The sequence below is a fragment of the Papio anubis genome, chromosome 7 (assembly GCF_008728515.1).
Source record: "Papio anubis isolate 15944 chromosome 7, Panubis1.0, whole genome shotgun sequence".
Classification (NCBI taxonomy): domain Eukaryota; kingdom Metazoa; phylum Chordata; class Mammalia; order Primates; family Cercopithecidae; genus Papio; species Papio anubis.
Window position 1 is genome coordinate 86,436,348 of NC_044982.1, and position 13,578 is coordinate 86,449,925.

At 34.3% G+C, this 13,578-nt stretch overlaps 1 protein-coding gene across 1 annotated transcript in view; it reads left to right on the forward strand.

Moving 5' to 3' along the window:
* Positions 1 to 2,502, forward strand: part of LOC103886096 (olfactory receptor 4K1) — a 28,583-nt gene extending 26,081 nt beyond the window's left edge. Inside the window, exon 4 of the mRNA XM_031668283.1 lies at positions 994 to 2,502. Within this exon, the coding sequence (XP_031524143.1) occupies positions 1,013 to 1,948 (936 nt within the window). The 5' untranslated portion in view covers positions 994 to 1,012 and the 3' untranslated portion in view covers positions 1,949 to 2,502. The remainder of the gene's footprint in view (positions 1 to 993) is intronic.
* The last annotated feature ends 11,076 nt before the right edge of the window (positions 2,503 to 13,578 follow it).

The window sequence follows — 13,578 nt, forward strand, 5'->3', positions numbered from 1 at the left end:
TCTCCTCTCTCTCTCTCTCTCTCTCTCTTTCTTTCTTTTATTTCATTTCTTCACTTTCTTTCATTTCCTTTTCTGCTTTCTTTCTTGTTTCCATCTGTCTTTTCTTTCTTTCTGTCTTTCTTTCTCCTTTCTACAGGAGTTCTCTCTGCATGTGCTGAACTGGGTCGGTAACGACCTCCATCAGGACAGACCTCCTGCCTCAACCTCCAACAGCGCCAAGTTGTTTTCCTGGCACTTTTTTTTTTTTTGTTTGTGAGAGACGGTTTCACCAATGCAGCCAGTTCAGTCTCAGGCGCTCTCCAGAACTCAGGTGATCCCTAGACTCATGCTCCCATCCACTGGGAATGGCCAGACCTGTGCTGGCTTTATTGTTTCTTCTCAGGCAGTTTCAGAACAATTCCTGGGGTTCACTTCTGTTCATTTAAGAATTCATTCCATTCTGTGATTTACTCATTCTTCTCATTCAAGTTTCTCATGATTATTCTGTTTTCTTGCCTCTCTCCAATCAGGTGGCATTCAAGTTCCTGTGAACAAAATTATCTTGCTTGTATCTTTATTCCTGTTATTCCTTTTTCCTGAAATAACAGACTTTGCCTTCATTTTTGGCTAGCAAATTTCAAGCTTTTAAGAAGTTTTAGCACAAAAATAAAAGTTATTCGAGCTAAAACTTATTTTACCACTTTGGCATAATCTCTTTAATCTTATTAATACTTACGCTATTAAACTATTGTCACTTATACTTTCCTGTTTCTGTTTTTTTTTTAGTATGTGTATTTTTTTTCTAATTATGACAGGGACAGGGATTCATATCTAATCCTCTTTTTCATACTCTTTCAACTTTCATAGGAGTCATGGGTGTTAAATACTAGTCAATTGAGTATTTACATATATAAATATAAATAACTTAATTAAATTGACTATATTTCTTTTGTTTATAAACTAGAGGTATTGTAATGCCAATCGTTGTGATATTTTACTGATTTCTTTTTTTAGGTAACCGCATATTGGATACATGGCTCACACAAATGAATCGGTGGTGTCTGAGTTTGTACTGTTGGGACTCTCTAATTCCCGGGAACTTCAAATTTTCTTTTTTGCCATCTTTTCTGTAGTCTATGTGACATCAGTGCTAGGCAATGTCTTAATTATTATCATTATTTCTTTTGACTCCCGTTTGAACTCTCCTATGTACTTCTTGCTCAGTAACCTTTCTTTCATTGATATCTGTCAGTCTAACTTTGCCACCCCCAAGATGCTTGTAGACTTTTTTGTTGAGCACAAGACTATCTCCTTTGAGGGCTGCATGGCCCAGATATTCCTCCTTCACAGTTTTGTTGGGAGTGAGATGATGTTGCTCGTAGCTATGGCATATGACAGATTTATAGCCATATGTAAGCCCCTGCACTACGGTACAATTATGAACCAGAGGCTATGTATAATTTTTGTGTCTATTTCCTGGGCGGTGGGTATTCTTCATTCTGTGAGCCACTTGGCTTTTACAGTGGACCTGCCATTCTGTGGTCCCAATGAGGTGGATAGCTTCTTTTGTGACCTTCCCTTGGTGATAGAGCTGGCTTGCATGGATACATATGAAATGGAAATTATGACCCTAACGAATAGTGGACTGATATCACTGAGCTGTTTTCTGGCTTTAATTATGTCCTACACGATCATTTTGATCAGTGTCCGACGCAGGTCCTCCAGTGGGTCATCCAAGGCTCTTTCTACATTAACTGCCCACATCGCAGTGGTGATTCTTTTCTTTGGGCCTTGCATTTATTTCTATATATGGCCTTTTAGCAGACTTTCTGTGGACAAATTTCTTTCTGTCTTCTACACTGTTTGTACTCCCTTGTTGAACCCCATCATCTACTCTCTGAGGAATGAAGATGTTAAATCAGCCATGTGGAAGCTGAGAAACCGTCATGTGAACTCCTGGAAAAACTAAGATTGCTATGAAGAAGCATAATCCTGGATTAGAATGAAGATCCTCCAGTGTATCACAGTGTCATGCCAACCATCTTTGCCAGAGATATGGGTTGTTGAGTTACAGAATTGGCTTTTTGTTTTAAATGCAAGGGAATTGCATCAAGTCAGTCTCTGATTCTATTTATATATAATGTTAACTATTTTTTTCATTGTTTATAATTCTAAAGTATAAATTGTCTTGAAAATATTTAGTAATACTTAAAATATTTTATAAAGAATTTAGAGATTCCAATGTGCATAAAATGTTATTGATGTTACTAAGCTTGTGATTCTCTTCAACTGAATACATGATATATTTAGACCTGACAATCAAAATGTACAGGCATACTGAATTTCTGATATCTTTACCCAATTTATTTATAACATTACGACATACACTGACATAGTAGAAAAAGTATTACATTTTACAACATGGATTTCACCTTGTTGTTATACATTTTTAGCTTTTCTTTATCTTATGTATTAAGTATTTTAGCAATTTATAATTTGGTTATATTTGTGTATTTATAGTTTTCCCTATTTACTATTTTGTTCCTATATTTTTTCTGTTTTCCTTTAGATTATTTGACCCAAATTTTTGCTTTCTACAAAATTTTCTAGGTATTTGGTGCCATCAACAACATATATATATATATAAATAAATATACGTGTGTATGTATGTGTGTGTGTATATATATATACACACATACATTTTTCACAAGCCTACTTATTTTTAAAGTAGAATAAATTGGCTATAATGAATTCCACATTATTCACAGAAAATTTTAAATATCTTTGAAACTGTTTGCAAATATGGCAGATGCTGAATATTTAAGTTCAAAGAAAAAGTTAAGTATCTAAAAAATATAAATGTACAGAATGATACAAATCATTTGCTACTGAAGACCCAAACTGAAATCTATTATTTCATATTTGTTTGAAAACAGAAGAGAGAAAAGTAAAATGTATGTACCTCTAATACTAGTGATTAAAAGCGTCTGTTAAGTATTGTTTCATTTCCCAGCTAAAAGTTTTCTTATGTACTTCTCCCTGAGATTTGCATTATCAAAAGTTCTTGGAATAGAAAGACTAATTGTATTCTATAATAACAATGAAAAAAAGAACTACTTTATGGAAAATATAAAGCCTGTGATTGTCACCACTCTAGATTCGTATTTTAATTATAAGAGTTATGTTAGTGGCTATATGTACAGATATTAACTCTGCATGCTAAGTCCTAGTGGAAGCAAAATATTAGATATAGATACACAGTCCTGTTAAATCATCATACTGTTTATGTTTAGCTGTTTTTTTTTTGTTTTTTTTTGTTTTTTTTTGAGCTTCAGGTTATTTTTGGTCAACTTCATTTGTACACTCTCAAACATAATGACCTGTTAAACTTGACTACCTGTTATATTTTTCATATGGTGCCAAAAACATTTTGGACACACAATAAACATGAAACTAGTGATGATATTTTTGGTAGTATTATTTTCTCCTCACTACTAGTGGAAGTGAAAAGGTGTTGACTGTATACTTCAAAAATGAGGTCATTTCACTGCTCTCATTCTCAGTATTCTCATATGTAAAATAAAGTTGTTAAAAATAGCTATTTTGGGCCGGGCGCGGTGGCTCAAGCCTGTAATCCCAGCACTTTGGGAGGCCGAGACGGGCGGATCACGAGGTCAGGAGATCGAGACCATCCTGGCTAACACGGTGAAACCCTGTCTCTATTAAGAAATACAAAAAACTAGCCGGGCGAGGTGGCGGGCGCCTGTAGTCCCAGCTACTCGGGAGGCTGAGGCAGGAGAATGGCGTGAACCCGAGAGGAGGAGCTTGCAGTGAGCTGAGATGGGCTCGCCACTCCACGCCGGGGGGGAAAAAAAAACCCCCCCCCCCACCAAAAAAAAAAAAAAAAAAAGAAATAGCTATTTTGCAGCAACTATGTGACACAAGAGGATATAATGGAAATAAAGTCACCTTGTGAAGCATAAAACATACAAATAGCTTTAGTGCTATTACTTTTGAAAAGGTAATTCTGCAGGCACCTGGATGGGTATGAATTCTGTGCAGGTAGCCTTTTGCTCCTTCTGCCTGTCAAGTAAACAAAACTGATGATGTATGGGAGCACTCTCTCTGTTTCCCCTTATTAAAATATACAACTCTAAATTTAGAATTTTGCAGTGATCATTTATTAGCACCAACTTAGAAACCAAATTAAATATATTCAATAAGAAATAAATTTACACTGTGTATAAAATATATTATCAGAATTATACAAATGTGAATTAACCCTTTCCATCAAAATCTTAGTATCGAATATGGCAGAAATTAAATACAAATAATTAAAATACAATCTAGGTTTTGAAGAATGTCATAGTGGAGAAATGTACTACAGAAATGAGAAAGAAAACTGATTTCTTACTCCTGAAGTAAAAAAGACATGGAAAGAATAGATTTGGATTTCAATGTTTGGATGTTGTATTAGTTTACTAGGGCAGCCATAACAGATTTCTACAAAATGGGTGGCTAAAGAAAAAGAAATTTATTATGTCACAATTCTGGAGACTACATATTACAATTAAAATATGTTTCCTTTAAGATTAAGAATGAGACAGAAAATATTATTATCATGATTTCTATTCAATGTGCTGAAGATTCCAGACGGTTTGAGACAAAATAGCAATAAAATATACACTTAGAAAAAATATATTTTTAGAAAAACTTTTTCTCTGTATATATGCATATATATATGCATTTCTGTATATATGTAGAAAATATTTTAAGCTATTAAAATTAGTGCATTTAGCAATGTTGTTTGATAATGGTTAATTTTTCCCAAATTGATCCATATATTTAATGCAATCTCAGTCAAATTTCTAATAATACATTTGAGCAAATTGACATGCTGATTCTAAAATTTATATGGAAATACAGAGGCAAGAATATCTAAAGAAATTTAGATCTTTAGAACTATAAGATTTGTTATGAAAGACCCAGAGTAACAACAAAGAAAAAAAGTTACAGCATATACGCAAATGAAAAAGAGAATGGAATAAACCATGAAACCACAAGAGTAAACACAAGAGAGGAAGAAAGAAACAAAGACCTATAAAATAACTAGAAAACAATCAACAAAATGGCAATAGTAAATCCGTGCCTATCAATAATAACCTTCAATATACATGTATTAAATTCTGTAATTAAAAGATGACAAAATGTATTTTAAAAACATACAACTATATATTGCTTACAGGAGACTCACTTCACCTGTAAGGACACATATTGACTAAAAATAAAGAAAAGAAAATTATATGCCATGCAAATGGAAATCAAAAGAGAGCAAGAGTAGCTATACTTAGATCAGATAAAATAGACTTTAATTCAAAAACTGTAAAAAGAGACAAAGATGGTCATGATATAATAATGATGAAGGGGTTGATTCAGTAAGAGGATATAACAACTACAAATATATATAAATCTCAAACCAGAATACCCAGACGTATAAAGCAAATATTATTAAATGTAAAGAGAGAGATAGACCCCAATGCAATAATAATAGAGGACTTCAACATCTCACTTTTGGCAAAGGACAAATCATCCAGACAAAAATTCAGCAAAAAACAACAAATATAAAGCGCACTCTAGATCATGTGGACATAACAGATATTCACAGAACATCCCACTCAACAGCTGAAGAGTATGCATTCTTCTCATCAGCACATGGAAGTGTCTTCAGGGTAGATCAGATATTAGGCCACAAAACAAATCTCAGCAAATCTATAAAAACCAAAATCAAGTATCTCTTTTGACCACAATGGAATAAAACTAGAAATCACTAACAGGAAAACCTTTAGAAACCATTTAAATACATGTAAATTTAACGACATACTCCTGTATAACAAATGGATTGATGAATTAGCTAAAAAGAAAATTCGAACACTTCATGAGACAAATGAAATTGGAAACACAATATATGAAAACCTATGGAATACAGCAAAAGCAGTTCCAAGAGGGAAGTTTATAGCAATAAACACCTGTATCATAAGAGACAAGAAAACTCAGATAAACAGTCCAACATCATACCTCAAGGAACTAGAACAAAAAGAACAAACACAAAATTAGTAGAAAAAAGAAATAGATGAGAGCAGATATAAGTGGAATAGTTACTAAAACAATACAGAAATCCATAGTGAGTCTTTTGAACAGAAACAAACCTTTAGTTAGATTAATTTAGAAAAATAGAGGGAAGGTTCAAATAAAATCAGAGATAAAAAAGTATACATTACAACTGATGTAACAGCAATACAAAGGATTCTAAGAGACTACTATGAACAACTACATGCCAACATATACATATACAACCTGCCAAAATTGAATTATGAAAAAGTAGAAACTCTGAAGAAACCAATAGTGAGCAACAAGATAGAATTTATAATAAAAAGTCTCTCATCAAAGAAAAGTTCCAGATCTGATGGCTTCACTGCTGAAAATCTACCAAACATTTTAAAGGACGTTATCAATACTTTTCAAACTATTTCAAAATAATTGAAGATGAGAGAATTCATCCAAACTCATTCTACAATGCGGGCATAACTCTGATACAAAAACCAGTCAAAGACACAACAAAAAATGAAACTACAGGACAATATCTCTGATAAAAATAGATGCAAAAATCCTTAAGAAAATACTAGCAAACCAAATTCAACAGCACATTAAAAAGATCATTCACCATGATCAAATGAGATTCATTCTAGATAATACAACCTACATAATGCAATAAATGTGATACATCACATTAACCAGGATCAAGGATAAAAACTAATTTATCACTTTGATAAACAGAAAAAGTATTTGACAATATTCAACAATGCTCTTTGATCAAAACTCTCAACAAAATGTACCTCAACACAATAAAAGCCAAAAATGACAAACCACAGCTAACCAGGGAAAAGTTGAAAGCTTTTCCTCTAAGATCTGAAACAAGACACAGAGGTCAATTTTCATCAATTTTATTCAACATAGTACTGAAGTCCTAGCCAGAGAAATTAGGCAAGAGAAATAAATAAAAGGGATCTAAATTGGAAAGAAGGAAGTCAAATTGTTTCTATTTGCAGATGACATGATTTTATACATAGATTTTATATAACGGTTCAACCAAAAAGCGCTAAGAAGTGATAAACAAATTCAGTAAAGTTGCAGGATACAGTATCAACCTAAAAAAATCAGTAGCATTTCTTTTACTTAAAACTTTTATTTTAAGTTCAGAGGTACAATGTGCAGGTTTGTTACATAGGTAAACTTGTATCATGGGAGTTTGTTGCACAAATTATTTCATCACCCAAGTGCTTATTGGTTCTATTGGCTGCAGGGTGACTATAGTTAATATTGCATATTTCAAAATAATTAGAGGAGAGGATTTTAAAAGTCTGTACCACAAACGAATGATCAATGTTTTAGATAATGAATATGCTAAATACCCTGATTCTATCATTACTGAATGTATGCATGTATTGAAACATCACACTGTGCCCCATAAATATGTAAAATTATTATGAGACAAATAAAACCAAAATAAAACTTTTCAAAAATAGAGATGGAAGAAACCTGGGTTGCTCAATCACTGACAGGTGACCAGTCACCAACCATAACACTACTGAGCACAGTTACATGAGCAGATATATCATTTCAAGTGGCTAAGTACCTAAAATTTTATGATACTTTGTTACATTAGCTAGAATTACTCAAACTAATAACAAAGAGAGTGGGAAATAAGCCTGGGTAGAGAAATTAATTTTAGAATGATGTTGTAAGTCTTACTAAGAAATCTCAACTTTGCTAAAAGTACAATGGAAAGATTGAGGTATTGTAGGAGGTTTAATGTTATCTATTTAGAATAAGCAATTTGATTGATCACAGAAAATGTATTAGAAATAAAAAATCATAAAGATAATGAGATAAGTTGATGACACCTATTGCATCAATCCAGTGTGTAATGAAGTTGGGCTAGTTGAGGATCATAGTAAAATAGAATTGAACAGACTCAGAAATATTTAAAGTTTGTATAGATAATTCCTATTAATTGACTACATTTGAAGGTAAGGGAGAAACAAAATTGGTGCAAAATTTTCTTGCTTGAGGAGCTAGCAAGACAATACACAACTCCAGGAGTTCATTCATTTAAAAAAATATCTTTATTATTTGTCATATATGGGAAAGATAAGTTGAATATTCCCCATAATGAATTTGAAGTGTGCATATGAAAACAAGTGGAGATACTCAGTAGGTAATTGAATATATAGAAAAATATAAAGAAAAAAACATGTTATTAAAAAAAATACTTTTAGCACCTTCTCACAGGAGAATGACAAAATTTTCCCTAAAACCAGAGGCCATTTATTTAGTGAAATAGCTTGGTGGGTCACATTTTTGTAAGTGTTGACCAGGAAGCGGACCCATTACAATGGGTCAAGAAGTGTATTAGTCAAGGTCACAGAAGGAAACATCAAACATATTTGGCAATGGTTTTCAACATAATATGAGGATCAGCTATCTATAAAAATATTGGCAGGATTAAATGAGGCATCCTATCACCAGAACCAGCAGGAAACTTCATTACTCTTTGCCTGAAGAGACAAGAAGAGGGTTAGAAACTGATGAGAGCTAGAGCCATAAAGGGACCTACAAGATATAAATACTCAAGGGTAGATTACTAGAAGAATTCTAGTGAAGTGGCAGGGAGGAGAAACAGAAGTAAAATCTAGACCTTTTTCTCCTTCCCTCTAATCTCCTGCCAGTTCCTTTCATTCTCCAATCTCAGTAAAGGCAAGAGGCAGAAAAGCCCAGATAATGCAGCCATGATAGTGAGCCAACAGGGGCCCAGAATGGAAAAGGGTGGAGAATGAAACAAACAACTAAACAAAACTTCAAGAGAAATGAATGGGAGATGATGACCTCGGGACAACTGACATGATGTAATAGTTGATCTCAAGAATTTAGGGTATAAATGAGAAGAGATGCGTTTATATAATTTTCTTAACACATATAACTTTCTTAATGATGTGTTAAGAAAGTTATATAAAGTTGAATATTGTATCTCTTAAGTTAGACACTTAAGAGAGAAAATTAGATACTTAAGAGAGAAAGTTGAGGGAATTCAGACTCATGGTAATGGGTTTGGTTTTACAAAGTAGGAAATGAGTTTATACAGTACATATATACATATCCTAAGAGTCCATGTAAAGAAGAAAATCCAAATATCTTGTTTTAGGGCATGAGAATGACGATCAAGGCTGTTTTCTGTGCTTTCTTCCCCTTATTGTTACATAGGTCCATAATGGTTAAATCTCTTTACTGTCCAACTGTACAAGAAGGGACCTAATTCTGAGTGGTTTATTTTGGTTCATTTCTATGCAAATTATCTGGCATTAAAATTCAATTTAAAATATTAGCTCAGTTCCTATTGTACCACCAGGATGATATGAATTCTGTCTTTTCTTAAAAGAAGAGGAGTAGAACATCTCTAAATCTTTGTGTTTCAAATATTTGGTTTCAGCTTTGGGTCTGGTTCTTGACATTGACCACTAGTATTAATGTACAGGTTATTACAGGAAACTTGTGTGAAATGTTCTATAACAATTGTCACAACAAAGTATAATGAAAAGAAAAAAATGTAACATCAACTAGGATGGGATGCTAGCGTCAACAGCTCATTTTTACTCCTGGTATTACAACCCGTATTTTCACTGTTTAAAAAAAAAAATTCAAGTTCCACATGAACCTAGAAGTACACTAGCAATATGACAACAACATAGCCACTTATCTCAGTAAAACAAAAATTTTACTACTTTTCATGGTGTCTTGCAGACTCATTTTTTTTCAGAAACTGCTTATCATTTGTTTATTTATAATATTCAAGATACCTATAGGTGATATGGAATGACATGATAGCCAATTGTATTCATTCGATTTTGCTCCATATTAAGCCACCTCAAAATTTATTGAATTAAACTAGGAACCATTTTATATTTGTTCACAAACCAGGTTGAGTACCTTTTCTGGTCTGGGCCAATATGTCTGATCTCTACTAGGATGTCTGGTGAGTCTGGGTGAGCTGGACAATCTATCCTGACCACACTCATATGTCTGGTAGTTGCCAGGTTAGCAACATGAGCTAGTTTACTGTCAGCCAGGCCCCCAAATTCTCTCCACGTGGCCTCTCATCTGTCATCAGCTGGAGCTGACTTATACCTGAATGAGAGCTTATTTTATATTATCAGGGGTTTTGTGAGGTAGTTATTATATACTTAGTGGCTTGAAATCTGCCATAGTGGGAGTATTTGTACCACAGACACAGGAAAATACTACAAATCAGAGCCTTCTCTGCCCGCTTTACCCCAAGAACCAGCTCTTAAACATTTACCAGGACATCAGCGCTTCTTATCTTCCAGAAGACTGGCTTAGGCTCAATTACATGGTGGCCTCAGTATTCCAATAGTAACACTAGATGGCAGTCCCAATGTAAAACTCTCTTGCGCTATTATTCCTTTTGGCAGAACAAGACACATGGCCAAGTCCAGAGTCAGTGCAGAATACCACTCATCAATATAAAGGAACCAACTACTGATTCACAGAGTAACTTGGGTGAATCTCAAAGGCATTATGTTGAGTAAAACAAGCCAGTGTCAATAAAAACATACGTATGACCCCATTCTAACATTCTCATTAAAAAAAAAAAAAGTTTTATGGTATTTTTGAAAGGTAAAAAGTAATCACCTCAAGGCCACTTGTACATTCATTTATTCAGTGAATCAATAATATTCTGTGGGCATCTACTATTTGCTAGGTTCTGGGCCAGGTGCTGGGGAGATGATAGTGATCCTAAGAGGCTCAGTTTTTCCCCACATGGGTCCTACAGTCTTGGAGTGGAGATGCAGGAAGGAGAGAGAAACAAAAACATGTAAGAAAATCAAAAGAACAAATTAAAAGTTTAATGAGCGTTAGGAAGGTAGTAAGTAATGTTGTGAGATGAAAAAAGAAATAGGAGTGAAGAGCGGGGAATGGCGCTTAGAAAGAGCCTCTCTGTGCTCTGTGTAATGAATAACCTTTTGTTTAGTTCCTGTGAGAAGGATATACATGAGAAGAGCCAAAGGAAACAATATTCAGGCAGACAAAAGAGAAATGGAAACTCCCTGAAGTGGAAAGGGATTGTGTGTTCCAGAAAATGAAAGCAGGAATTTAGTGAATGACCAATGAGTGAGAAGAGATGAAGCTGAAGGTTAATATGTAAAATACAGGATAGCAAGGGCTCATTATGGAGATTGGATTACATTCCCAGAGCAATGGGGACTATGATGGTCCCTTGGTGTCTATGGGGAATTGGTTCCAAGATCCCTGCAGATACGAAAACCCATGGATGCTTCAGTCCCTGGTATAAAGTGGTGTAGCATTTGCATATAACCTATGTTCATTCTCCTGTATACTTTTAAATCATCTCTAAATTACTTATAATATCTAATACAATGTCTACATATCACTTAATTTAAGTGAATTCAATGTAGTACTTGGTGTGTTGCAAATTTCAGTTTTGATTTTGAAGATCTGTGGAATTGTTTTTTTCTGAATACTTTTGATCTGTGATTGATTGAATCCATAGACACAGAACCCATGTATACAGAGGAATGACTGCATGTTTATCATTTTAAAGTTGTTTGACTTATTTATCTTATTTTTAAAGATTTATCTTATTTTTAAAGACTGCTCTGAGCATTCAGGAGAAATTGACTGGAAAAAAATCAGTGTAGAGAGTTGGAGATTATTAGAAGGCCTTTGAAACATTGAAGCATAAAGATAGAGAAGGTTTAGACAAGGGAAATTTTAATAGAAAGCTTTGATGGATTGGTAATATTTTAGAGAAAGGCACAACAGGACTGGATGTGGGAGTGAGAAAACAGAAGGAGTGAAGTTTCTGGCTGAAACCAGTGGGGCAATAGAAATGCCATTACCTGGGAAAAGGGAGACTAAAGGAGGATTAGATTTGGAAACAGAAGAATTGAAATGCCTGTGAAAATTAAAGAGAAGATGTGAAGAAGAAACGTGGTCTATCCGTCTGGGCTGACGACTGGGCTCCTCTCCTCGATTAGGCTGATCACATTTCCTGGGCACTCACTCTGTGTCACAACATTTACTTTTGTCTTTGTCGCTTGCTCTTCTCTGTAGATTTCCTAAGTCCTTCTACAGCTCTGATGGGATATGTTTCCACAATATCCCAAAGCAAGCTATTTTTATATCTGGGCAGTTTTACCCACTTATGTCTGACTAAGATTCTTTTCTGATTCTCTTGTATGGTCAAGTATTGTATAGTGACAATTACAATACTGGATAATCTTGGCAAAATATTGTGTTGTATGGAATTTGAAAACCTTTGGCATAAAAATTTTCAAGAGAAGGAAGCAGTACAAGATTAGAGAAAACAAAATTCTAATTTTCTTAGACCCATTGCTGGATTTATATTTCTTTGGATCTAATTTTCTTCAGGCCCTGTGCATGTGTACTAGTGCGTACTGGCACAGTCACTTTACATAAGGACAAAGAAAGCACATGGATAGAGGCAGAATGTTAAATGAGGGCAAATGTAGTTGTTGCAAACTTTGAGGTCACTACATTTCTCTCTCAATGACATATGTTCTCATTTGCAATTATGGGCAAACAATTTAAAAGTTCTTACCATCTTGATATGGGGAGAAGCAACCAAAATAGTGTTAATAACTCCCATAGCCAAAAGATGAATTCATGTAACAAAGTTCGTTTTTTAATTGGCTTTCGCAATTCATGGGATTGGCTATCTGAGACTTTGGGGTGTCATGATCTTTAAATAGTTCCTTATAGGCTCCCGTGATCCCCTTTTTAAAATTATTTTTAAAAAAGTCTTGGAAGCTTCTCTTCTTCACCCTGTTGTTACTTTCCTGAGATTTATCTCAAAATTGGTATGTGTAATTTAATCACATCAAGCTTAAGAGCAACTCTACATGTTGCCATTCAGAGAGATAAAGGGATTCTGGGCTACAGTTATTCCTACGGTCAAGGCAACCTGGGTTTTTGAGCATGAGGACTTGGGATTTGGGTGTGAAAGCCTAATATAAAACAAAATAGTGAATTATTGCTATTATTGGCACTGCTAACACAAGCATGGGACTGAAGTAGCAAGATAAAAGTGAGCATGTTGATGTATAGTTCAGAAAGAGCAGAGAATATAATTGGGCACAACTTTGTTATTTTAGAGTTGGGAGGATCACTTGGGGTCCAGGCTGCAGTGAGCCATGATCACATAGTTGCCCTACAGCCTGAGTGATAGACCAAGACTCTGTCTCTTAAAATAATAATAAGTTATTTTAATGACCAGGTAGACATCCTTAGATAGAGGTTTTCAGTAATAAGATCCTTAATTAAGCAATATATAGCAGTTAAGCATATGTTCTTTGCGTATTCAAACCTTCAGACTACCAGTGTGCCCTGTGACGCTAACTTTAGCACTAAAAGGTAGCTGCTTCTAACACAAAGTGAGGATTGTAATAGTATCTACTTTATAGCTTTGTAAGGATAATAAAGTAA